The sequence below is a fragment of the Sparus aurata genome, chromosome 23 (assembly GCF_900880675.1).
Source record: "Sparus aurata chromosome 23, fSpaAur1.1, whole genome shotgun sequence".
Taxonomy (NCBI): Eukaryota; Metazoa; Chordata; class Actinopteri; order Spariformes; family Sparidae; genus Sparus; species Sparus aurata.
The window spans coordinates 17,233,306-17,258,115 of NC_044209.1; the positions used below are offsets into that span (position 1 = coordinate 17,233,306).

At 45.0% G+C, this 24,810-nt stretch overlaps 3 protein-coding genes across 8 annotated transcripts in view; 1 reads left to right on the forward strand and 2 right to left on the reverse strand.

Annotated features, from left to right (window-relative positions):
• The first annotated feature begins 975 nt into the window (after window positions 1-975).
• Window positions 976-6,174, forward strand: LOC115575521 (MAPK regulated corepressor interacting protein 2-like). The gene is made up of 5 exons (XM_030407666.1): window positions 976-1,516; window positions 1,615-1,684; window positions 2,113-2,252; window positions 4,228-4,326; window positions 5,775-6,174. Exons 1-5 carry the CDS (start codon window positions 1,465-1,467, stop codon window positions 5,843-5,845), a joined length of 432 nt encoding a protein of 143 aa, XP_030263526.1. The 5' UTR covers window positions 976-1,464; the 3' UTR covers window positions 5,846-6,174.
• Window positions 6,175-6,176: 2 nt separating this feature from the next.
• trap1 (TNF receptor-associated protein 1) lies at window positions 6,177-13,342 on the reverse strand. Its single transcript, XM_030407664.1, has 18 exons — window positions 13,128-13,342; window positions 11,738-11,920; window positions 11,560-11,642; window positions 11,321-11,461; window positions 10,573-10,644; window positions 10,323-10,483; window positions 10,079-10,188; window positions 9,901-9,974; window positions 9,644-9,799; window positions 9,297-9,417; window positions 9,148-9,217; window positions 8,886-9,033; window positions 8,582-8,767; window positions 8,363-8,501; window positions 8,180-8,265; window positions 7,917-8,062; window positions 7,740-7,812; window positions 6,177-7,148 (listed from the first exon to the last, which is right to left on the reverse strand). Exons 1-18 carry the CDS (start codon window positions 13,246-13,248, stop codon window positions 7,047-7,049), a joined length of 2,172 nt encoding a protein of 723 aa, XP_030263524.1. The 5' UTR covers window positions 13,249-13,342; the 3' UTR covers window positions 6,177-7,046.
• Window positions 13,343-14,044: 702 nt separating this feature from the next.
• The window catches only part of crebbpb (CREB binding lysine acetyltransferase b), a 35,121-nt gene continuing 24,355 nt past the window's right edge, over window positions 14,045-24,810 (reverse strand). For 2 of the 6 annotated variants that reach the window (XM_030407456.1, XM_030407455.1), the window contains exons 15-31: window positions 24,547-24,720; window positions 24,196-24,376; window positions 23,895-24,013; window positions 23,567-23,806; window positions 23,360-23,448; window positions 22,403-22,513; window positions 22,191-22,247; window positions 22,000-22,077; window positions 21,808-21,875; window positions 21,550-21,700; window positions 20,296-20,442; window positions 20,065-20,178; window positions 19,809-19,974; window positions 18,367-18,534; window positions 17,948-18,109; window positions 17,487-17,768; window positions 14,045-17,388 (exon numbers count right to left, since the gene is read on the reverse strand). In XM_030407456.1, the coding sequence (XP_030263316.1) occupies window positions 15,055-17,388; window positions 17,487-17,768; window positions 17,948-18,109; window positions 18,367-18,534; window positions 19,809-19,974; window positions 20,065-20,178; window positions 20,296-20,442; window positions 21,550-21,700; window positions 21,808-21,875; window positions 22,000-22,077; window positions 22,191-22,247; window positions 22,403-22,513; window positions 23,360-23,448; window positions 23,567-23,806; window positions 23,895-24,013; window positions 24,196-24,376; window positions 24,547-24,720 (4,641 nt within the window). In that variant the 3' untranslated portion in view covers window positions 14,045-15,054. The remainder of the gene's footprint in view (window positions 17,389-17,486; window positions 17,769-17,947; window positions 18,110-18,366; window positions 18,535-19,808; window positions 19,975-20,064; window positions 20,179-20,295; window positions 20,443-21,549; window positions 21,701-21,807; window positions 21,876-21,999; window positions 22,078-22,190; window positions 22,248-22,402; window positions 22,514-23,359; window positions 23,449-23,566; window positions 23,807-23,894; window positions 24,014-24,195; window positions 24,377-24,546; window positions 24,721-24,810) is intronic. The other 4 variants (XM_030407460.1, XM_030407459.1, XM_030407457.1 and 1 more) reach the window with 4 other exon arrangements.

The window sequence follows — 24,810 nt, forward strand, 5'->3', positions numbered from 1 at the left end:
TTGTAGCCTAAGTCAACTAATAAGATGTGTCGAGACAAATGTCTTGTCATATTAGACAAAAACTATAAAGGAGAGTGAACAAAACCTTAATAATCAGGGCTAACAGGGCAATTTGTTGCTGTAAAATGAAGTCAAACAACATGTTAGTGTCCCTCGTAGTCTCTGGATGTTCTCTGGAGTCCTGTGGAGTTTGTAGGTAGACTGCTATTACGCAGCTTTGACATCGATTTTGATTTCTGCTCGGATGATCTTGTGAAGCAGTGTGAGATAGTGTATTAGGCTGTCCTTTTTAGCTACTAATTATAGCATAATTCCGTATAAAAGTGTTAGCCAATGAGGCATTATGCAGTTTCTAATTACAGCATGATTTAGATGGATGGTGTAACAGTTTGTTTACTCATATTTCTATTTTTTGTCTATTTTCATTTTACATTTCTTTCCTTCTTTGAGGTTAATTGGCGACAGATGGATCTGGTGTGACGTTGCATTTGATTTCTTATTGCATGAGCTTGTAAAACAGTGTGTCATAGTGTATTCGGATGTCCCATTATGTTTCTAATGAGGGTATGATAGTGTCTAAGTACAGTATATTTCAGCCCTAATGAGATATTAAATGCTGTTTCTAATTACAGCATGCACTTTAGGTGGATAGTTTAACAGTTTGTTTACTCTTATTTCTAGTTTTTTGTCTTTTTTTCATATAAAATTCAGCTTGATACAGTTTACTTGATCACTGAGGGTACGACTTTGTTTTTTAATGTCTCTAAAACAAAAACATATTATTTCCATTTTTTCCCCTATTTGACGTCTTATTAGTTTGATCTACAATAAAATGCAACCTAATTTTCGAAGAGAATTGTTATTACATTGGAAGAAGAACGTGTGATTGACAGTGTGTGGATGTGAGGCTCCAGTAGAGGGTCCCTCCTGTGTTAACGCTGGCTCCGGTCTGGGACACTGTCTCTTTAAAGCGCACAGGGAGGCGTGTGGGGACGTCGAGCAGCGCTGCGCTCTGACGGCGTGCGTACAGTGTGTTATGAATGACAGCCGCTTTAACAGGTTATGTGACATTGTGGCAGCGCAGGACACCTCAGCACCAAAGTGACTTACGTGAAGTGACGGATTCTCGGGACGGTTTAAAGGCTTCCTGAAGGAGATGCGCCCCAGCTGCCGGTTTTACGCGTAAAGAAGGAGCGCGGCGCGCGGTGCTGCTCTGCGATCTGTGAGAGGTTACCCAACGAGCTGGATCTAGACTCCACCGTGTGCGAGCGAAAATCCAGCCCGATCAGCTGCGAAGGCGACCGATACATCTGACTTTTTTTTTTTTTTTTTTTTTCTTCACACATCGTCGGGATTGTCGGAAATGTGTCGAGCCTGACGCGCCGTCGCTCCTCCACCTCTCTCGTCACACCACAGTGCCAAACTTCCAGATAAAGTTCACAGGTGGCCTCTTCCTGCTGCAGGATGTACACAATTACAAAAGGTCCCAGCAAACTGGTCACCCAGAGGCGGACAGGTGAGGTTGCACTCTCTCAGAGATCACAGCAGACATTTATCTTGTTGCCTTTTTTTGATGAAGATAAAGTGAATTTTCCTCTTGTTTCTTCTTTTTAGGGCCAACTCAGCAACTCGACAACAAAATAAACGACTTCAAGCACAAACAGACGTCCTGGAGCATTCCTGAGTAAGTGCAGCTTTTGGGGAAAGGATGAAAAATCCACGACTAATACTACTGATACTACTAATACTACTAGTGAGAGTCAGAAATGAGGCTAATTCTTGCAGGAATCAGATTGATTGTGTTGTGTGGCATGAGTGGACTTCATCAGCTTGAGACGGGCAGCGTCAGTTTGCCCAAACAGTGCAGACCTTAACGGTTGTGTAGAGGCTGCCTGCTGGGCTGCTTTCACGCCTTTCGAAGCAGCCGTGACCTTGTGGGAAGGCGAGGTGGCACATGGTCCTTCATTCAGCTGTTGCGGTCTCTGACTCCCCGCACAGAGTCTGGGCCCAAAGACTCTTTGAGAAACTTCCTGCTTGGTAGAGCTGCATCGATATCACGTTATGATAATTTTGACTGATGGTTTGTTGTTTCTCCTCTCTTCTACCTATCAGCCTCCCTGCACCCAAGATCGTCTTCAACCGCCTCAACGGCAAGAAGTACCACCACCCTGCTCCGGCTCTCCCCGCAGACGAGCAGCAGGAGGAGATCTTCACCCCGGCGCACGAGGAAAACGTCAAATTTGCTTACGAGGGTAAGGGGGAATGAACGAGCCCGACGGTCTCACCGGAAATGCGAGAGAGGACTTTCCATCGTCGTCCGCCAGCTGTTTTGTGAATGACATTGTTTCACTATCCAGAGTTTATTTAGAAACCACAACCTCCCACCCCTCCCAGGCCTCACCCGCACAGCTGCTCCGGCACTGATAGCCGTGATAGGCACCTGGCAGAGAAGTGCTCTCACACCCACGTTTTTTTTTTTTTTTTGCTTGCCTTTGTCTAGCCCCCACTGGCCGCCAGATACAGAAAGAGCGTGAGCTTTGTGAGAAGAGGCACCCGAGAGCTTGTGACGGGATGGGGGGGGGGTTCTGCTGGTGCAACTCACACACAGTGACCCACATTCAGAGGCCTCGCTCGGCCCTCTTCTCACTTTTCTCCGCACTGTTAGTTGGCCCGGCATTGAAGCTGAGCAACAGCAGCTCATAAACAACTTGAGTGACCTTGTGGTTGACTGCTCAAGGACACAGAGACAACCTACCAACCACCCGCCTGCCCACCCCCACCCTCTGCCTCCTCTGTTCAGGGTTGCTTCAGTCTCTTTTATACTCCCTGACATGCTTCCAAACATGACAGAGACGTGCCTCTCCATTAGAGTTTTCTGAAAGTCATGGCCTGGATACACTCAGTCCACACACTCACACACACACACACACACACACACAGGCCACATGTGAGCCGTCCACATGCTGCGTTATTTGAAATACAGACGTTTGCCAGGAGAGGCAGGCCTTCGAAGCAGTCGTCCTCGTGGACTTTGCCCGTTTGACCCTGTGGGTGCCAGGCGAGGTCAGATAAAGATATTTGCTTTCACTAATTGCACTTCAGATTTTCATTATTAGTATTTCTATTCATTGCAGCACAAAGAGCCTGAGTTCAGTCCCCGTTCATGTCCAGGCTCTGATAGTTAAAGGTGCAGTATGTAAGAATTAGCCACCTTTTTTGCGGCATATACTCAAAACCAGTAGGTTGGCAGCAAATCACAAGGGTGACCCCTAACTGCTGCTAACTGTAGCTCCCATTGGCAAGTTAGCTCAGTTAGCTGTGCAGCTAGCGGTTCCGACTAACAGCTCGGAGACTAAAGGAGCTTTAGAGCTGGATGGGCTGTGGCTAGCTGGTTAGCATGCTAACTTCACCAGATATCTCTGCAACACAGAACATACAGTGGATGTCACAACGTCCAGAATGTGTCATTTCTTCACATTCGGTGGGAGAATTTTATTTCACTCTTGAATGTTTGTCAACTCAAATTCTGATGTATTGCACCTTTAATCAGAGGTCATGTAGTGAAACAAAATTGGGCACACAGTTAGGGCTGCAGCTAATGCTCGCTTCAGCCGTGTTAATCATTACATAAACTACCTTTACTGATCACTGATTACTATTTCCTAAAGCCAGAAGCATTGTCTTCAAATGTTTCCTCTTGTCCTCGCCAGGAGTGCAACTAAGGATTAATCGTCAGAAAATGGTAAAGAAAAGTCATTGAGTGTTTCCCAAAGCCTGAGATGACGAGCACAAACATCTTGCTTTGTCTGTGACCCAAAAGTTTTCAGTTTTCTGTCATTGAGGAGCAAAGAACCCTGAAAAAAATTATCATTTAAGAAGCTGGAATCAGAATTTCTGACTCTTCTTTTTTCTTAAAATGTTACCCAGCCTGAGTAATCTATTATTAAGGTAGTTAGCAATTGATTTAATAGGTGATAACTATTTGTTCAATCAATCTATTGTTGCAGCTCTAGCCTGCAAATCTCAAATATATTCAATTTACTGTAATATTAATACAAGAAAAATCAGTCTTGTACTGACAACCGAGAGAAACGAGGGAGATCTCACTTCTCACGTCACGTTACAATCCACTCACATGAAGCCAATAAAGAAGTATGAATACATGTGAATTGCTACATATCGTAAGTATGCTAAGTAGATGTGCTGACGGAGTCCTTGTGTCTTCAGCCTGGCAGGAGGTGATGCAGCAGCAGGAGGAGCAGGGACCAGGGGAGGCCCAGGGAGCAGTCCCCTATAAAGAAACAACTCCCAGCCCACACATGGACAGTGAGTACTGCTCCTCCTCCTCCCCACAGTCCTCCTCACACCACTCCATCCTATTAAAGCATGACATTCATCTTAGGCTGAACTAGGCAAGATATACATGTGAGATATGTCTGTTTTGAAGTCTAAGCTTCAAGTTTTACTGAATATGTGATTTGGCGCAGGTTCCTTTTAGATTTCTGTTTGTAGTCGGTGGATTTTTTAAATAATTTTTGTTGTTTTAGTCTGTAATGATGACAGTCCACAGGCCTTCCACTACTATTACCTGGACACTGAGTTGTATTGGTTTATGACAGCCAGCCAATTTAGGATTAGTGGACCTGCTCCTGATCCTTCCAGCTGGAAGGAAGCTCGCAGGTGTCACAGGCCGGTCTCTCCTCATAGTCCAAATGACATGTGCCAACTCTGTCAATAAATTTAGAAATGCTACTTTAGGATGCATACTTTATTGCCAAATCAACTAAAGCGATCGGAATTTGTTAAAACCAAAGCATACAATACATGGGTGAAGATCAAGAGAGAGTTTCCATTCTAAATAAAAATAGTAAGAATAATACTTCTACTGATAAGAGTAGTAGTAGCAGTAGTTGTTGTAGCAGTAGTAAGACATGACTTTTACATTGAACATCGTTGTTTTAGGACTAAGACTTTTTGTGGATAAATTTGCCCGCCTTATTTTGAAAGTCTGTACCGGAAGTGGTCTTATGCAGTCGCGATTGAATGCACGGTAGCTTGACAGATCACGATACTGCAGTTCCTCGCTGTGGCCGCTAGAGGGCACACAGCCTTCACATTTTAATGTCAACGATCATTTAAACGAGAGATTTTTGGACGGCGCTAGCTAGCATGCTAACACGTCTGCCTGTGGAGTTAATGCTGACAGTACGAGCAGCTTCAACGCACTCCACAACTCTAAACTTGTAGTTACCAGCTGTTAATTATTAAATAATTAAAGCTACTGTCACAGGTCTTATTTGTAGTAAACATACCGATGACTCTGACATTTTAAAACGAGTAAAGATACAAATATGATACTTAAAACAAGTTAGATAGCCGCAAATGTAGAAAAGCGTTGCAGTTCCTCGCTGGGACCACCAGAGGGCAGTGATGCGTCACAATGAATGTAACGGTCAAGTCTACAGAGCGCTACAGACTTCCGGTCAAACCTATCAAAATAAGACAGTCAAAGCGTCACGTTTTGCTGTGAATGTTTTTCGTCATGTTACATTCATAGTTACAATAGAGAATGGACTCAACTTATTTAATGTGTGATGAGCTAAATTAAAAAACAATATGACGTATACTGATAAATGTGCACATTCATGTCTGAAATGTATGTTTACTGTGTCCTACAGCGATGGCAATGTTTGTCTACATATTTCATGTTTTCAATGACCATTACAGCCACAGACTATTATTTAACTGTTTAAACTTCATCTCTTCGTTTTCAGACTTTGTGCCCATCGATCTGGATGAATGGTGGGCACAGCGTTTCCTAGCCAACATAGACAAGCTCTCCTGACACTCTGCTGGGATTTGTGGATCTTGACGGACGGTCAGGAGGTGAGACCTGAAGCAGGATGGCTCACAAGAGGAGAGGACGCCTGGGCAAGAGGTGCGACGGGTCGAAATGTGATTCACAAAGACTGACGGCGCTGGGACGCTAACACAGAAAAACCACAGAGAATCACTTCAACTTGAACTCGGCAATCCAACCTGTCAAAATTCAGTCTGCGACAGACTGGACACTGGAGGAGGACGTCATGATGTTGAGGCTTCTGTCATCTTATTGCCTCCAACAACAGAGATGTCATGTTACGTTGAAATGCAGTAAAATTGTGTTTTCAAGAAGCTCTGTTTTGGCATCTTTTTAATTGTCACAAGAAGTGGATTGTTTACAGACCTTACTGATGATGCACACAGGACACCAACAGCTCCATAAATTATTATACAGTGTTTTTAGATGCATTTTTAGGTTCACTGATACTTTAATACAAATGAAACCTGTTGAGAATCCATCTTTGACCTCTGACGGTCGACAAGCAACAAAATGCAAATTGTGAAATGATATTTTCCTTCTGATCCACGTCTCAGACATCCAGACACAAAAACAACACAAATAATAACTGAAGTTGGGGGGAAAAAACGCCATAACATTTGGAGGGCTCATACAAAAAAGGACAGAAATTGGACATTTTTTTAGTCTGAATAAACCTTCATCAGTCTCTGACCACTTCAAAGCTCTAAAGCACACTTAAGAAGAAAACTCTGTGTCTTCAGCTGGTTTTTCACGTTATTTCAAGAGGATTTTTTTAAATGTTATTCTAAAAATCAACAGTTTTTGGCCTGACAAACTACAAATCATACTTTTTCCAGTGTTCCCTCTTCATTCTTTGTGGCTGGTGGCATCCACATTACCCAGGACGACGATGACAATGAGCCTAAAAGATTATTACTGTAGTACGAGTCAGTCAAAACCTCCTTTATCAACACCACATGAGACACGGAGCGTAATAAAGACACAGAAGTGTTTACAAAGAAGCATCCAGCGGTTCATCTCAGCTTTTATGTGCTCTCCATGAGGGGGGGAATAAGGACCTCCAGAGGGGGAAAGATGATGAGGCCTGTCGCTCTCCTCAAGAAATCTTCACTTTTGTAGTCCACTTCAGGCCACTGTGATCAAAACCACGACAGTCTGCACTGTTCATGTCTGTGAGGAGCTCTCAGTGCTTCTCCAGAGCTCGAGTCAGCAGGTCGTTGAGGCGGGAAATCATCGGTCGGGGGTCGTCGTTCAGGCCCGCTGTGATCATGGCATTGTCGTAGATCTAAGAAGAAAAATAAATACAGATAAGAGAGAAAAAATAACATGTATTAAAACTCAAACGACAATTTACTTTTACAGAGAATAACATCCGATGAAAAGTTGTTCACATGATGCCAGAAAAATATATTTAACTATCATAACTGGTCGTATTTATTTCCAACAATGGTTTCTTCTGTGGGCATAAATTACTGGGAATGTGCCCAGTGCTTAAGTAACGAACGAGTCTCAAACAAGAGCTGACACAAATACTTTAAGTCGGATATTGAAAGAATGTGCAATTACCTGTGAATAAATGCAAGCATAAAGGTGCATTTCCATAACAGAGCCACTTTTCTGCTACGCTGAGTTTCCCCCCTTTTTAACTTGAAATACTGTTTTCAGTCATGTTACACTCTTGGCAATAACTTTAAGCCATCCTGAACTGAATGAAGTTAACGCAAAAACTGTGATACCGACGCAGAAACAACATGACGAGAACTTATCCAGACTTTGGCAAGACACAAGGAGATTAGAGACGTTTTTAGTAAACAGAGGCAGATCAGAAAACAGTGAGGTCTTCTTATTTAAATGAATAAAATGTGACTCGTGGTACCTGTTCCAGCAGCAGTCCAGCCAGGTCAGCGTTTGTGTCCTTCAGTGCCTGCAACTTCTTGATCAGATCATGTCTGTCAGATGGGGGGAGAGAAAAAGGTACAACATGGACACTTGTAAAATGATTTCAAGTACTAATTCCACCCGGTAAAATCCATCACACAACGCTCCGTCTTACCCTGCGTTGATCTCCAGCGTGGGCTGCAGTATCTGAGCTCTCTCCTCGGGGGTGCGGGCCAGCTGCTGGGTGCGGAGGAAGTGGCGTGCAGCTCCCATCTCCAGCACCGTGATCATAGCTGGGTGGGTGTCCAGACGAGGAGTCAGCTGGAGGCCGGATGAAAAGAAATTGTACATGCGAGACATTTGTGAGACCGTATTTTAAACGTCGGACATGCAGCAGAATGATTTGAATTCAGAATCCTGGCCAGTCTTTGTCTTCACCTTTATGTTGGTGACTCGGGTACCCAAAGCATTCTTCATCCAGGACATCAGGTCGTCGGCCTGCTCCTGCGTCAGTCGCTCGGAGGCTGCGGAGGAGGAGATGAAACAGGAGTCAGGACTACAGACGTGTGTCAGTGAGTGATGTCAGATTTTTTAACTGGAGATGTGAGTGCAGAAGCTGACCCGGCTTGCTGTCCTCAAACTTCTCCTCCTTGTAGTGATCCACCACGATGTCGGTCTCCACGGAGATCATCTTCTTCTTGTCGAACTCCCGCAGGTGGAGGAGGGTCAGCTCGTCGAACTGCTCGTAGCAGAACAGCACCTGGAGAGACGCAACATGAGCTGTGTACAGTGTATATGTAGGCAAGATCATCGCGCTTCCATCATCGACGGCCGTCTCACCTCCATGTCTTTCTGCTTCATGGCCTCGAAGTATGGCGAGTGCTCTGCCAGGTGGCGGTTGGGGGCGCACAGGTAGTAGATGTTTCGCGTGCCGGCCTTCATGCGGGAGCTGTACTCCATCAGATTGGTCTGCTGTCCCGCCGGCAGAGCGGAGGACTCGTACCTCAGCAGTTTCGCGATGTCCTCCTGCACAGAGACAACATTGGGGGGGGGGGGGGGTGACATCACATCCTAGACACTGAATTTTGGGCGTTTATTCTCTTGCTCTTATTTTTGTAGGCCGTCTCCCTTCACGAAAAGTCACCTTGACGTCTTGTTCCTGCGTGGTGACGATGCCCTCCCTCATGAAGAGACCGAAGTCCTCAAAGAACTTTTTGTACTTCTCCGGCTCCTTCTTGCTCTGGTCCAACAGGAAGCGGATGACCCTCTGCTGCAAAACGTCACGGAGCTTCCTGAAAGTCAGAGGGAGACGGCGCAGAAATTAATCAGTGGAGCGTTCTTAGAGCGCAAGAAGGAACCAGAGAGGGTATATATGCCTAAAAACGTAGGTTTAAGCGGTTGCGTACCTGATGAGGGCGCTCTCCTGCAGCAGCTCCCTGCTCAGATTCAGCGGGATGTCCTCGCTGTCCACCACACCTGCAGAAATACACTGTTTTTAACACTCTTTCTTACTTCGTTTGATCAAAGCAGAGCAGGGTAAAAACAAGCAGCGGACCTCGGAGGAAGCGCAGCCACTTGGGCAGAATGTCGGTGGCTTTGGTCTGGATCAGGACCTTCCTGCTGTACAGAGCCACACTGGAGCCCATCTCTCTGCTCACGTCAAACATGCTCGGCTTCTGTCGACAGAAAAAAAACAGTCTCCTCAAGAAACACAACTGCTTCTTTTATTCACTCTCGACCACTTAAAATGATCCAGTTAAGGGAGAGAATTTCATCACGTGATCTTTGTTGTTTAAATACAAGAGACAAGCGGAAATGTAATCTTGCTGGTGAGGTTTTGAGGCTCGGTTCAGCGGTGAAACGCCACTTTAAACAGATTTGAAGTGGTCCTGAGCTTCTCACGTTTTCTGGGACGTAAAAGATGCTCCGGATGTTGAGTGGGGCGTCGGCGCGGTAGTGCAGCGTGTAGCGGGGCCTGTCGTAGGACTCGGAGATGTAGCGGTAGAACTCCTCGTGCTGCCAGTCGCTAATCTCTTTAGGCTCCATCATCCACAAGGCCTGATGGGAAATAAGAGGTCAAACAGCAATCAAGAAAGACGAGAATAACAGCAAATCTCACTCATAAAATGCAAAGTATGTACAGAATCTGAGAGGCTCACCTGCAGAGTGTTGAGCCTCCGTCCGTTCAGGAAGATGGGGAAGCTGACGAAGTTGCTGTACTTTGTCACGACCTCTGAAAGAGATACAACAGCTTGTAATCACAGGCAGCGACGCTCTCATGTGTTTTTATCAATGCGGTTATAGGTTCGGCCACTGAGGTAGCTCCAGCCGCTCTACCTTTGACTCGGTCCTCGGCGGAAAACTCCTTGCAGTCGTCCTTGAGGTGCAGCACGATCTTCGTTCCCTGTTGAACACCGGTGGCTTCAGCGATCTCAAACACTCCAGAGCTGAGGGAGAGAACGACAATCATGATTGTATGAACTCTTTGTTCTGCTGTACAATGATCACAGTGAGGGACATTTAACTTTTTTCAGACTCTTGATGTCGAAATAAAAGACTCATCCCCACCCCTCCCCCTCACCCGTCTGAGGACCACTTGTATCCGGGTGCGCCAGGCTCGGCGGACTGGGAGTAGACGTCGACGCGGTCGGCCACCATGAAGGCGGAGTAAAATCCTACTCCGAACTGACCGATGATGGAACTGCTGGCCTCTGCCTGGTTCTGCAGGGCATCCAAAAAGGCCTGCGATGACGGGAAGAGGCGATTATTACGACAGACATTATCAAAACATGTGTGATGTGTGACGTCAAAACAGTGGAGTATGCAGTCACCTTTGAACCGGAGCGGGCGATAGTCCCCAGGTTGGCCACCAGCTCCTCTTGGTTCATCCCAACTCCTGTGTCCTGTTAAAGTACAGAGAATCCAGAACGAACAAAACCAAAATCATCAGCTTGGTGTGTAATATTCATCCACCAGGGGGCGCATTATCACAAAAACAGACAAGGAACCAGAGTTCACAAGAAGCCCTTTCTCACTGCGGTAACCTGGTTTTTCATTGTGTTCGCACTGTGTCTGACGCCCCAGGACATTTTCGACAAATGACACTGATCAGTGATGCTGATATGGGTCTCTGGTTTGCTACTAATTGGTCCAGCACAAGTCACTCTGGAGTCAAAAACAGCTTCAAGAGCATTGAATGTATTGTCATTCCTCTTCTCCAAAATCATGTTTCCTTTGGGAAACATCTTTGGCGGCCTGCTTTTCAGGTTCCTCTGAATGTCCTCCTCTCCCCAATTAATACTAGTCAGGTCCTAGAAACCTTTGTCCAACAAGTATTTTAGTATTTTCTGCATCATTCTTCGTTTTTAAAGTAGCTGTTGGCTGCAGTAAAATGTTGATTACTGTTGTTAAACAGAAGTAAAAGTAAAACAGAGACAAAAGCAGAAGCCACGACACGCGTTACACAGTATGCTTCGTTCCTGCAGTGAAAAAGGGCCATAATGTTGTATTTCTAACCAAAAGTCAACACCGGGCCGAAACACACAGACAAAACTCACAACTTCACAGACACGGGTATACCTGAATGGTGAAGGTGCCCTTGGCGGCGTCGGTCTGCAGGTGGATCTCCATCGGAGCCGTTTCCCCACCAGCTGTCATCAGTTTGTGGCGCAGTTTTTCCAGAGCGTCGCTGCCATTAGAGATCAGCTCCCTGATGAACACCTGCCGGCAAGAGAAGGGTCAGCAAATCAGTCAGAAGAAGAAAAAGATCGAGTTCACAAACTGAAATGGGGGTGTAGATAAATTGTGGACTCTCATACCTCTTTCTCTGAATACAAGGACCTGGCAACGATGTCCAGCAGTTTCTTCGTCTCAGCCTGAAATTCATGTTTGGCGAAGTTGCCTGCGTGGATGAAGGATGGAGCATCATTTAGATTATCTTAAATCGACCAAATGATGACGAGCTACGTGCCATTATGTCGGCAGCTGTTACAGCACCTTGCACAGCCTCTGTATCACTGATGATGGTGTGCAGAGGCTCCTCTTCAGGCTCCTTCTCAGGCTCCTTCTCCACCTCCTGCGTGCTGTAGTAAGACTGCTGGCTGAAGCCGAGGCAGGACCGCTGGGAGCTCCACGCTGTGGGCCGACTGCTCCACCTCTGCTGCTGGAGAACCTGCGAGCCTGATGACAGGAGGAGTCAGCTGGGACATTTCTCTCTTATGATTAACATTTCTTCCCGGTCAGGCACAGCCAGTCTAGAAATCAAACTTACTTAAACAACAACAGGACATGGTCGATTGTTTTGAGTATACCGGGCACTGATGACAAGCCGAGTCTCACAGACAATGTTGATTTTTATAATAAACAGCCAGTCAGAGACGGTTTCAGTTAGGAGGTCTGGGGTCAGTGTTGATGAGCTGGAAAAGGTGTATGCCAGTGTGATGGAGAGCTTCCTCATTTTTAATATTTCGGTTGTGTACGGGCACATGAGTAAATACAGACAAACTAAACAGGATTTTAAGACAGAAGGGAAGATAACAGGCCTCAAACAGAAGCAGTTAAGATGACCTTTACTGCAAAGCCCAATAACACACAGCACCCTCGTCTACACCGAGGAGCCACGATCCAGAATACAGCTGTTGAAGAAAATGATCTACACGGTCTTGCTTATCACAAATGCAATTTATGCAGTCAACCAATTAAAGTAAACTTGAATATGATAGTGTGAGCTGATCACTATGGGTATGAACTCACTGACAGCTTTCATTATTTATTTGATGTGTCTTATTTTTGTTTTTAATCCTGTGGACATGCTTGTGTTTGTATCCTCCTGGGCGAGAGACACTTATCCTGCTCAGGCTGGCCAACACAATTATTCTAATCAAACATAAATAGTTAAACATATATATGGTTATATGATTGGTGTTTGCAGATTTATATGAGCCACTTTATTTTGGATTTGATGCTGATTTGCTTGATGACTTTGGGCAGATGGTGGCCAACAGACAGGTGGCATCACAACACAAGCCTGTATGATTACAACATCAACACAGAGGAAATGTAATGAACTTGCAATCAGTTATCAAATCATAATAATGGGGGGAAAATACATGAAAGATAAAATCACTCGACTCTTAACAGTGTCTGATGTAACTTAACGATGTAACTTAATGATGTAACAACTGAGTCTTGTAAGAAAAAACATCGATTTAATTTCACCTGTAGCTGTCAGGCAGTTTCTAAGTGAGCCACCGGACTAACACGCCAGCCCGCGGTGTTAAACTTCATGCTGGTTGATGAAACAATCAGCTGCAGCACAGTTTATTTGACTATGATCTTGTGGTTGTCAGCTAGCCGGCTAGGCTAACTCAGCTGGCTAGCAGCTTACCTCCAGTGATAGTCCGCGAGAAAGTTCGACAGCTCAGCCCTCGTGCACATGACATTAGCCGCGGGTTGACCCTCTGAGAGGAACCGAGGGCGAACCGAGCCAGCGACAGGCAGCGGGACATGTTGACAGACGAGGGGGATACGAGGACAGGACAGGTCGACTGACCGTGGAATACACGCTGAGCGACGGAGGCACAGGAAGGACCTGCGACAGCGCCTTGTGATGACGTCGGCAGGGCGTCCATCAAGCTGCCTGATCCCCCCCGCCCGCTGATTGCCATGTTAAAAGTATGAAAAAGCATGGTTTCATTTTGTTTTGGAAAATACAAACAGCAGTGGCCAAGGAGAATTACACAAATATTAATTTTCACAAAATCTGCTCTCTCAGTTTTTATGATGGCAATGTGCATATACTCCAGAATGTTATGAAGACTAAAAAAACATCTCTACTGCATTTCAGCCCTGCCACAAAAGGACCAGTTGACATCATGTCAGTGATTCTCTGTTAACACAGGTGAGGAGGATGAGGCTCGAGATCACTTTGTCATGCTTATTGAGTTAGAAAACAGACTGGAAGCTCTTAAAAGAGTGTGGTGCTTGAAATCATTGTTCCTCCTCTGTTAAACATGGTTACCTGCAAGGAAACTCGTGCAGTCATCACTGTTTTGCATAAAAAGGGCTTCACAGGCAAAGATGTTGCTGCTAGTAAGTTTGCACCAAAATCACCACCATTTATCAGCTCATCAAGAACTTCAAGGAAAGAGGTTCAAATTGTTGTGAAGAAGGCTTCAGGGCACCCAAGGACCATCTCCTAAAATTGATTCAGCTGCAGAGCTTGCAGATTATGGACAAAAATAATCATTAGTTGTCTTGTGCTGACCTCAACAAGTTTTCTCTACACAGAAAATAGAAGCAGACTCTGTGGCACACAGGTTTATTTAACAATATGGTATATAAGTACGAAATGAGCCATTTGAACCAGTTTGTACAGTGATTTCATTCTTATTTTCTGCATATTTACAGTACTGTCTAGCTGCATGATTTACATTAGAGAACAGTTCATCATCAATTCAAGTTTAATGCAAGAGAGAAAATGATGCACAAAACTCTCTCTGAACACAAATCAGCAGTCAAACAAGTCTACTTCCCACCACAGGCAAAAGAAGTTCAGGATTTTATGAGAATTTCTTTAGACTGAGGGAAAGACAAAGCAATTTTTTTAAACATTTGCAAGACAATTTCTGGGTCCAAACCAGTAAAAAGAACATTCCGGCACCTGTGAACATTAACAAGCTTTGATGCAGGTTTCTCTTACACCTGCCTTCTGTGTTTGGGTGTGTGCAATAGTTCCTAGATCTATACAAATACGTTAATCTCCCATAGACTCTGCAAACAGGAAAGAAATTAAGGCTTTCCCAAAGGCAGTCCTTTTGAAAAATGGCATATTAGAATAAATTAGCCAGGGACAGAGACACTGAGCAAGAAGTGAAACCTGGCAAAAAATTCCCAGACAAATAATTTTACAGTCTTCTCAACACAAATACGATATTAATTTGCAAAGGTACAAAATAAAAAAAATTGAATAATAAAATGAAATATTTTTTGTTTTGAGAAGTTTTGTTAAAAAAGTCAATACCAGAGCATAACAAATGAAAAACAAATTAAAACACAAAGACCATGGCAAATTCTTGCACAACTGGTCTGAACCAAAAATATATTCTTTGTGTCTTTGTTGTCTTCTTTTCAACAGCAATTATTAAATCACTCTGTGTGTTGGAAGAAAGAGCAGTCCCTTGGTTTAAGGAAAGTTCACAGTCTGTAGGCCTCATATGACTCATTTGTTTGTATTTCTTTTAGCTTTTTACATCAGCAAGTACAAAAATGTCTCAGCTGAAAACAGAACAAGGCCTTTCTTCTGTCATAAAATGCTACAATCCTTCAACAAATTTCTCCAGCGTGTCTCCCGTCGTGTCACCCACCATACCCATGTCATTACTCAACCCCCCTCTGTTTGGTGTGTTAAGCTGTGGGAGCATGGCACTCTGCTCTTGTGTTCCCATGTGTCCCTGCTCCATGGGGCCTGACAACGGGCCTCCAAGGCTGGGGTGGGGAGAGCTGGAGTGGAGGGCGCCATGCTGCGGTGAGGGCTGAGGCTGTATCCGTGGGGAAGGACTGGAATGCGGGGGCTGCTGCGAAGGTGGACGGGGCGATTGCACTGGAGCTGGGGAGCGTACTTGGTTTCCCAGGGTGTTTGCCATTGTCTGGCCAGGTAGGTGAGCTCCTCCCTGGGCTTGGCCTTGGAGCATGTGGGGCTGTGGACTCATTGAGTTAGCCTGCGCTGGAGAGCCCATCTGCTGCTTTAACATCTGCTGCTGCTGAAGCATGCGCTGCTGGAGGAGGTTCTGGGGCCCGTCCATGACCATGCCAGGTTGGCCCATTTGGGATGTGGGAGGGAGCTGTCCCATAGGCCCCCCACCTCCTTGCATAGCCATTTGCTGCTGCATACGGAGCTGAGAGTAGCTTGCTGGCCCTGGCTGCTGCTGGGGGAACTGACCATGGCCCTGAGCCATGCCTCCCTGCTGCTGCTGTGCCTGCTGCTGCTGCTGCATCTGCTGCATCCTGAGCAGTTGCTGTCTGCGGTACATTTGGGGACTGCCGTTCTGAGCCGCATTCATCATCTGCCCTTGTGGGCCCATGGTTGCCATGCCCTGAGACCCTGCCTGCTGCGGAGGCTGCTGCTGAGGTGCCATCACTGGCCTCTGCACCTGGTTTGCCATGGCCGCAATGGCCTGCATTCCTGCCTGGGACCCCAGCATGGCCTGAGGGTTCTGCTGTGCCTGCTGCTGTTGCTGCGGCTGGTTTGCCTGGTACTTTGCTGTCCTCTGTTTAATGAAGGCGGCCATGAGGTGGGGGTTTGACTTGAGGATGTTGAGGACCTGCTGTTGCTGCTGGGGGGAGCTAGGAGATTTGAGGGTGCGCAGTAATTCCTGCAGGGCGCTCGGAGCAATGTTACCAGGCATCCCTCGTGGCATGTTATGCTGCTGTGGTGTCATGCCCTGCTGTGAAGTTCCTTGGGGGGGCATGACCCCAGCCATTTGGAGACCCGGTTGCTGGGGCATCATGGGCCTCTGCATGAGCTGGCCCTGCTGGGGCATGGGTGTTCCCTGAGCCTGCTGAGGGGCCATTGGGCTTTGTTGAGGTGGGACCTGTTGCTGATGACCCTGGGGATTCTGCATGGGATTCTGCATCCCTGGACCCCACTGGCCTTGCTGCATGGCCTGCATCACCTGGGGGCCCCGTGGTCCTTGCATCATCTGCATCTGGTTCTGCATGGGCCCCATCATTCGTGGGTGGTTCATGGGCATCCCGTTCATGGCATAATTCTGCTGTTGCTGCTGCTGCTGCTGCTTTGCCTTGGCTACCATCTCGATCTGTCTGGCCACTTTCAGGGCTGCCAGCAGTGGCTGCTGCTGCTGTTGCTGCTGCTGCTGCTGCTGTGGTGGCTGAGGCTGAGGCTGCTGTTGGTGTGGCATGTTAGGTAGAGGCGACTGCTGCTGATGGAGAGGGGATGACTGAGGCCCTGGTTTGCCTTGCGGCACTGGTGTTGGTGGCTGGCTGCTGCGGCCATTGTTGGGGAATCCTTGGGCAACATTGGCAGGGTTTGGTGGCGGCTGTTGTTGTTGTTGTTGTTGTTGTTGTTGTTGGGGTTGGTTGGGCATTGGCTGGGGTGTCTGTGGTGTATTAGGCTGCTGCACAGAGTTGGGGGTGTCGGGGGCAGCTGAGGTAGGTGGAGATGGCATCGGCAAACCCCTTCCGGCCATGGTGGCCATTCTGCGGCGCATCAGCTGAGCCTGTTGGAGCCTGTGCTGCAGCTGCTGCTGACGGAGTTTGTGCTTGATGTTGAGACAGAAGGGAACAGGACACTTGTTCTCCTGACAGTGCTTAGCATGATAACAACATAAAGCGATGAGCTGCTTGCACACAGGGCAGCCACCATTGGTCTTGCGCTTGCAGCCCTTGGTGTGTTGAACGACCCTCTTCATCTTCTGGCATGAAGGCAAAGAGCAATTGGCATTGCGGCATTGGCAGGCGTGGACCAGGGACTGGATGCAGCGCTGGATGCTGAGACGTCTGCTCTCCTGAGGGCTCTTGGAGGCTTCTCCACCCTGACCATTGCTGTCGTCGTCTAGACCCAGGCCCCACTTTACCATCTGGTGCTCATGGCCTTTAGCGTTGTAGCAGTTAATGCATAGGTCGTAGTCCTGTTGATAGGGAAGGAGGACCACATTAAGGTTAAATCAAGATTTAAATTCAAGATATAGATTTCAAAACATAACTCTGAGGTGCCACCTTTCCCTACCTCACAAACTGTGCAGTGCCAGCGAGTCTCTACGTGGTGTTTACACTCGTTGCAGGTGTACACAAAGCGGTCTTGGCCCTGGTTGTGCAGTTCGACCAACATACACATCGTGCTCCATTTGCACCTTCTCAATGAGCTGAACTCCCAGTGCTTGTCCCTGGCCAAAGTCAGAAAGGCATCACGGCCATCCATCAGGTCACAAGTCAACAAAGGGTCTGGATCCATGATGGGTGGCAGGGTGTTAATGACTGGTCCGGCATGGAGGTGGATAACAAAAAACACCTGGTAGTAGAAAGGAGGGGAAATGTATTGGTTAGTTGTAAGGAAAGCCAAAGTGTGCTGTAACAAAGTGCCAACTCTTATGTGTAAAAACGCTATAGCTTCAGTGTTGTAGGAAATGACATTTTTAGTTATGAGGAATGGACTGCAACAAATCTGTTATAGTTGGTCGGATTTCCCACCTCCTTATGCTTCTCCATTGTGGCGTAGAGCTTTTGGGACAGATCATTGGCTACATTCGGCATCCCAGGCTTTTTCTTATTGGCTCGACTGACGCTGCTCTTGTTTTTGTTGGTTTTCTTGTTATTCTTCTTTTTGGCATTCTTGCTGTCAGCTTGGGCTCCCTTGAAATAGATGGACAAGAACGTTAAGAGAGGCAGAGATTTCACAACAGGCATGATGAGGTTGTGCAATTAAGCTGAATGGCTAAACAATGCTAGAGTGACTACAGAAAGCTTTTATATTATGAGGACTTGAGGATGATACAATCTCGGATGAAACAGAGGCTGTTGACACCAGACTGTTGATTCCGGCATAATAAGAGCATTCCTTCTCCAAAACCCATTTCAAAATACTCAAGCCACCTATCCATTTAACTCACCTCTGTTGTTTCAGAGGAGGTCGTGTTCTCCTCCTTCTTTCGCTCCTCCTCCTCCTGCTCCAGCTCCTTGATGCTCTCCTCCAGTACATTAGGCCAAAAGTCACCCTCAAAATACGGCAGCTCATTGGCACTGGTCAGCCTGTCTTCTGTTGCCTGCTTGAAAATGTCCTGAATACAGACACACAAGGTTTCCATCAGGCATGATAGTGACAGGGCTGATAAAGAGAAGTTCTGCAAGTGTCATTAAGTTGATGTTTAAGATATACAGAGATATACACTGATATAATCTTTAAAATAATGTGGGGGAAAATGACTACTTCTACTGCAGCCTTTTGTAAAGATGAGCTTATTTAACGCTCTTTGACTGTTCAGCGAAACAGAAAGGACAAATTAAAGCATAGTAACACTTTGGTTTAGGAAAAAATGTAATAGACGGAATTAATATTGGAATACCTAATCGAATTGGTATGTCAAGCCAATTAATTTAAACTTTAATTTAAAAAACTACTGTAATTTAGATGTGTATCCCATTAGGCTGTGTTTGTAATTAAATACTTTAATATATCATATATCCCGAACAGAATTCTATTTGAAGGGATCACGTCAAGGCTAACTTATCGTCAGTGAACTTCTTATGTGCAACTGTGATCCACTGTTTCTATCAAAATGCCCTGTGGCAAAGATTATATAAAGTGGCAAAGAAGCTAAATTATCATCTAAACTTTGTTTTGAACTAAGCAGCAAATAGTTTGCAATAATTGCCAACACGTAATTTAAATAATATACATAATATTCCAAAATAAATGGCTAATCATTTAGTCTTTCAACAAAAAAAATCAATTCCACATTTCCTACATGAGCAGATAAAGATGATTATTTTCTTTTACCTTCATTGACAGAGAGAGAGAAAAGGAATGCACTCCAAAAATACTGCCCTTCACGTTTGTGTATATTTTTATGTCTGTGACATATTCTACACATATAGACTTTAAAACTTAAGTGAAACAGTTGTAGGATGTCAATATGAATATCAACAGATTGTTTTTACGTATTTTTTATGCAGAGAACTTCACGTCTTGAGGAAAAAATAGATGAGACTGAATATCTGGGTTAAGCACCACTGCAGCCTAGCATAAGATGCGTGTGAGCAGCTTTTCCACAAACAAAGAATTGATTCCATTGCCATTCAGACACCAAAATTTTGAACCACCTGGTGCATTTCCACCAAAAATAAATTGGTTTGGCAATCAAACAGTTGGTATCCAGGCCGAAAATATCAGGCTTTCTCTGACCTGAAGTGGGAATGTCATATTTTACAAGTTGTTGTGCAGAGCTCTCAGTATGTACCAGACTTGATGGAAATAGAGCTACTGTGAGGTTATAACTGGTGACAAAATTATAATCTAACTGAGAAAATCTGACCAATGTCACCATTTTCTGACCTTGTAGTCATGCAAGATCCTCTCAGCGAAAGCCTTGTCCAGCATCTTTCTGTACCACTCTTGGAGTCTCTTGGGCTTGGGTATCTTCTGGTCAGCAGGGTGGCAGTGGAAAATGTAGTCATCTCCTTCACTGGGTGGGCAGGCCCAGATGTGACCCGTCACATACCTGAGGAGGGCGACAAGATTTGTCAGCCACTTAGCACACGCAGGCATCAATATTAGCTGGAGGGGTGAAAAAAAACTGCTTTTTACTAACCCCAGTTTCTTCACATACTCCAGGTAGCCTATTAAGATCTCATGGTACACTGCAGTCCTTAGCAAACGTGGTTTGAAGAAGTGAATACTGTCGAGGTATGATATGTAAACCCGTCTGCAAAGCAAATATGGATTAATTAGCAACACACAGAAGAGCAACACACACAACATATAAATCTAAAGCAGAAAAGAAAAAGTGCAAACATGACTTCATTTTTTGCGGTAGTTTTACCTGGTATTTGGAAAAGGGCACTCTGAGCCGTACTCCTGGACGTGCATGCCAAAGAAACAAACGTCCACCCCGTCTATTTCCTCAAATGCAAAAAGTGCTTTGGTTCTGTAAGGGAAGGTCTCCACCATCTCGCCTGAGTCCACAAACCTGAAGAAACAGAGAAGCATAAGTGCATTTAAAAACTGCTTTTATCAAACTTGCAATTGACTATTTTTTTGCTTTTACTTATCGTTCTGAAGTAACTGTTAATTGCACTATGTAAGGACTACAGAACAATGACACCAATGGCGTTTATAAAGCTCATTTTCACCATTAGGTGCCTAATCCCAGCCCAGGAAAATTAATTTGACTGTCGATTCAGTCAGGCGGCACCAAGTCTATCTGCTTTTAGGTCTCCATTTTAGACAGAACTTCTGTTCTTAAATGTTGTACTGTGTTGTTAGTGGTTGCTACTCTGAGCTAAAAAGAAAGTGATATGGTCGTTTTTGTGACACCAAAGGATGGAAGAGAGCAATTACTTCTGGCCCAAGACTTCAGAGTGCTTCTGAATATTCCCAAAGTCAGATAGGTTGTTCATGAATGTTTACTTGGAGATGTCCTTTTATATGATATATGGACAATTGTGCTGTAAATTGCAATAAATTTTAACAGCAAAGGCTGGGCAACAAAACCACACACTAGATTTAAGTGCATCAACTTTCTTCCAGCCTTCAGAGGTCAGCACAATGGTGACAGATATGATGGACGTCTTTATATCCAAATGCATGTCTAGGGATTTTTAGATGCTCATTATACGTATCGTACACCCCCACTTGAAGTCCAGCTCAGCACCTTGGTAACCGTCATCCCTTCTCTCCCCTTGTTTCCTGACACCACTGAACTGTCTTTGTAATATTAAGGGAGCAGTGCCCCTAAACAATTTTAAAATGACAACATAGCTATATCTGAAACCTTCAACTTGGCAAGTTCTGCTAATGCTTTTTAGTTCCTTTAGTCTCCATTTTTAGTTTAAACATCCTCACTCACTTGATGTGACTTCAAAGACTCCAGCATAAATATCAAATGCTTGCCACCATCAAACACACAATCAACAAGCATGTTTACTTAAAAAGAACTTAAATAATCCCAAAAGTCTCTCCTGGTTTGTTCCTCACAAGTTCTTGCGTGCTATGTTCTGAAGTTCCCAGTTCTAGATTTGACCATTATTACCACAAATCAGGAGGGACACACTTTATCAACAGGTGAGGACCTTACCTAGACTTCATGCCAGGCTTAATCTCCACATTTTTGTCAGAGCTGGCCACGACTCGCACAAACACCTCACCGGCCTCTGGGTGGTTCTGCCTTTTCAAGTACTTATTCACTCGGTCCTCAATATACGTCCCCAGCCTTGTCGTTTGCAACCCTTTACAAACAAACACATTTCATGTTAGTTCAAGTTTTTAAATCGCCTTTAACATAATTTTAAAAAAGGAGAATTATATTCATTCTGATTTGCTACAAGTGACTTACTTTTGGCTGAAAACTTGTTCTCCTTTCTTGTTTTGCCAGACTTCTTCAGACAGTTGTCACAGATAAAGCTAGAAGACGAAAAATCATACAACAGTTAAGTATCCACATACATTAATTCTGTTGAGGTCAAACAAGAGTGTGTAAGTTGCTTAAAGGGCTGGATAATAGTCAGATATCTATAGGGAGACTTACCCTGTGGGCCATATGACATCATAGTGCAGCACGCATATCTGATGCATCTTTCGTCCACAGTCTTTACATTCAACAAACCTGCAACAACAAACATTTCCTTTTTCTGTGCTTCTCTTCAAAAAAGTTACAAAGCATCGCTGCCATCACATAAATGAGAGTCTAACTGAGGTAACTGTCCAGACAGTACTCACGGTTCAGAGTCCAACATGTCATTTTTCTTCTTTTCAAACTGCTCTTTTGATATCATGCTGTACAGAAAAGACATAAAGAGACAAGTAAGTTTGTGTTGGCTCCTGTGGTTGAAACTACCTTCCACAGAATGAAGACCAGTGAGAAAAACAGCCTGATAATCTCGCAAGATGATCATCAGGTGGTGGTCGGCCACCCGGGCCTGCTCACTTACGTCTGTGGCTGGGCCGGGTCGTCCCCCAGGGTCACACTGTTGCCCTGGATCTCGTTGAAGCACTTCTCACAGAAGTGATACCTGTCGGCAATAAGGCCATATTTGGGTGAACTGCAGCCAGCACACACAGTAGCAGCACAGGCAAACCGGCGCACAGGTGGCACAATGCAGAGTAAATGGGGGCACACGGAAACAACCGAGGACAGAGCATGGGCGGTGGACAGACGGTAGGACACACACACACACAGGCAGAGGTACAGATTAGTCACAGTTGGAATAGTCATGATGCGGCCACTCTCATTGAGAAATGGGGGAAACATGCTGAAATACTATGTTAATGAATGTCAACACTGAATGAATGTTTCAACAGAAACTACTACATGCTGGAGAATAAAAACAAACAAATAAAAAACAGTTCCACGACAATAATTCATAAAACAAGCAACATGCACTATGAGCTAATGGATGAATGAATGGTCATGCGAGGGGAGGAGGAATGAATGATGATACAAATACAATTGTGTGGGACTCGTTGGAAAAGATCAAGCTTTCATCAATTGATAAATCCTTGTACAGAACCTTAATATAAGGAATTAAATGTGAAATAAATGTGCATAAACTCAGATTTTTTGTTGGAAGTGTTGAATCCTATATTAGCAAATCTCACAGAATTTAGTGGCCAGTATGTGCAATAATTCAATGGTGTTGCATTATAGTCATAGTGAGGTGCAGTAGCAGATTCTACACAGCAGGGGGAGCTTTGCTGCTGGTTCTCAGGCACAACAGACAGCACATTCTGATTGGCCACAATATATTACTCTAAGTGGTGCCTGTGTTTCCCTTTCAAAGAAAAGATCATCATATCAAGCTTTGTTGACTTGTATGGCTTCTCTCGCTCACTGCCCATCCACCTTTGTACCCTTTTCTATTCCTAGACAGAGTTAGCAGACATTTTACCTGTTCTGGTAGCTGTAGTAGGTGCCATCCCGGGAGATGGTACACAACTGTTTGCCATAGCAGCACAGTGTCTGGGGTGAAAACTCGAACTGTGGAAACATCAGACAAACATTTAAAGTCCATGTCATTGTTAGAACCCACATACAGGTAAACATAAATGTGAAGTGATGAGATAAATCCAGTTTTTGTTTTTAATTCCCATCTCACCTTCCTGCCACAGCAGTAGCCCAGGCCCTGCATAACGGGGTCGATCTCTGCTTCAAACACTTCTGCCAGCTTGGTGCAGTACTTGTAGACACGGGATGTTTTACGGTTGTACAACCAGGCGTTGTTGAACATGAGCCACACGTCGTCCACGTACTGCCATGGCTCCTGGTACTGACCCGTATCCAGCTTGCGCTTGATGGTGGATAGATCAATGGGGTTCTTCACGATTTCAAAGTAGTCCTGTGCAGAGATGTTTTAATTTAGGGGCAAATCTTGCTTAACAGTATTTCCTGTGGGTCTATAATATGGTATGTGCGTGTATACTTACAGGTATGCCCAGTAGTGTGGGATCCACAGGTTGTCTGAAGGGCAGGGACTCTGGATCTTGTCTGTAGAGGGCCTCAAGTGTCGGCATTAGGGCTTGTCTCAGCTCCTCGGGCTTGAAAACTTGAAAGACACAATATTCATGTTATAGGAAACCAAAAAAAACCTGAACATTTCTGTGTCTGCAAATGCACTAGATAAACACACAAGCATACAATTGTACTCCTATTTAGAGGATTTCACTGAAACATGCATTGAAATTAATATGTGTGAATAAACTGATATTATGTGTTCTGTGTTCTTACTTTTCTTGCGGTTCTGAGCGGCAGAGTTGGCCGATGTGCTGTTGGCCCCACTCTCCTCCTCTTCTTTGGGTTCTGTCTTCATCTCCGGCTTCTTTTCCTCAGTCTCCATTGGTTCCTGCTTTGGCTCTACTGCATCGGGCTCCTCCTTCTTCACCAGCGGTGGTTTGGTTTCATCGTCCTGCTATGTGAACAAAGAACATGGTCAATCAGCTGTCCTACGGAGCTGAGTCAGGAAACAATCAAGTATTTAATGCAATAAATTGGAAACATAAAACTTTCCTTTAGGAAACAACAACAGTGCCTTTCTTACCAACTGATTACTGAATTATCCTGGTAAATTTGTGAACATACCTCCATTTTTACATCCATCTGTTTCTTCACAGACTTGCCGTCCTCTTCTTCTTCTTTTACTTCCGATTTGGCTTCAGTGCCACTCATGTCCGGCAGAGTCTGCTGGGAGCTCAGCTCGGCAACAGAGGCTGGGGTGGGCACTCTGTTATCTATACTCGCTGCTGCCTGGGACAACTTCAGAGAGAGGTGGAAGAGACATTCTGATCACAATGCTGATAAGTTCAATCAATAAAGTCAAACTGACTTGTATGAACATATAGGATT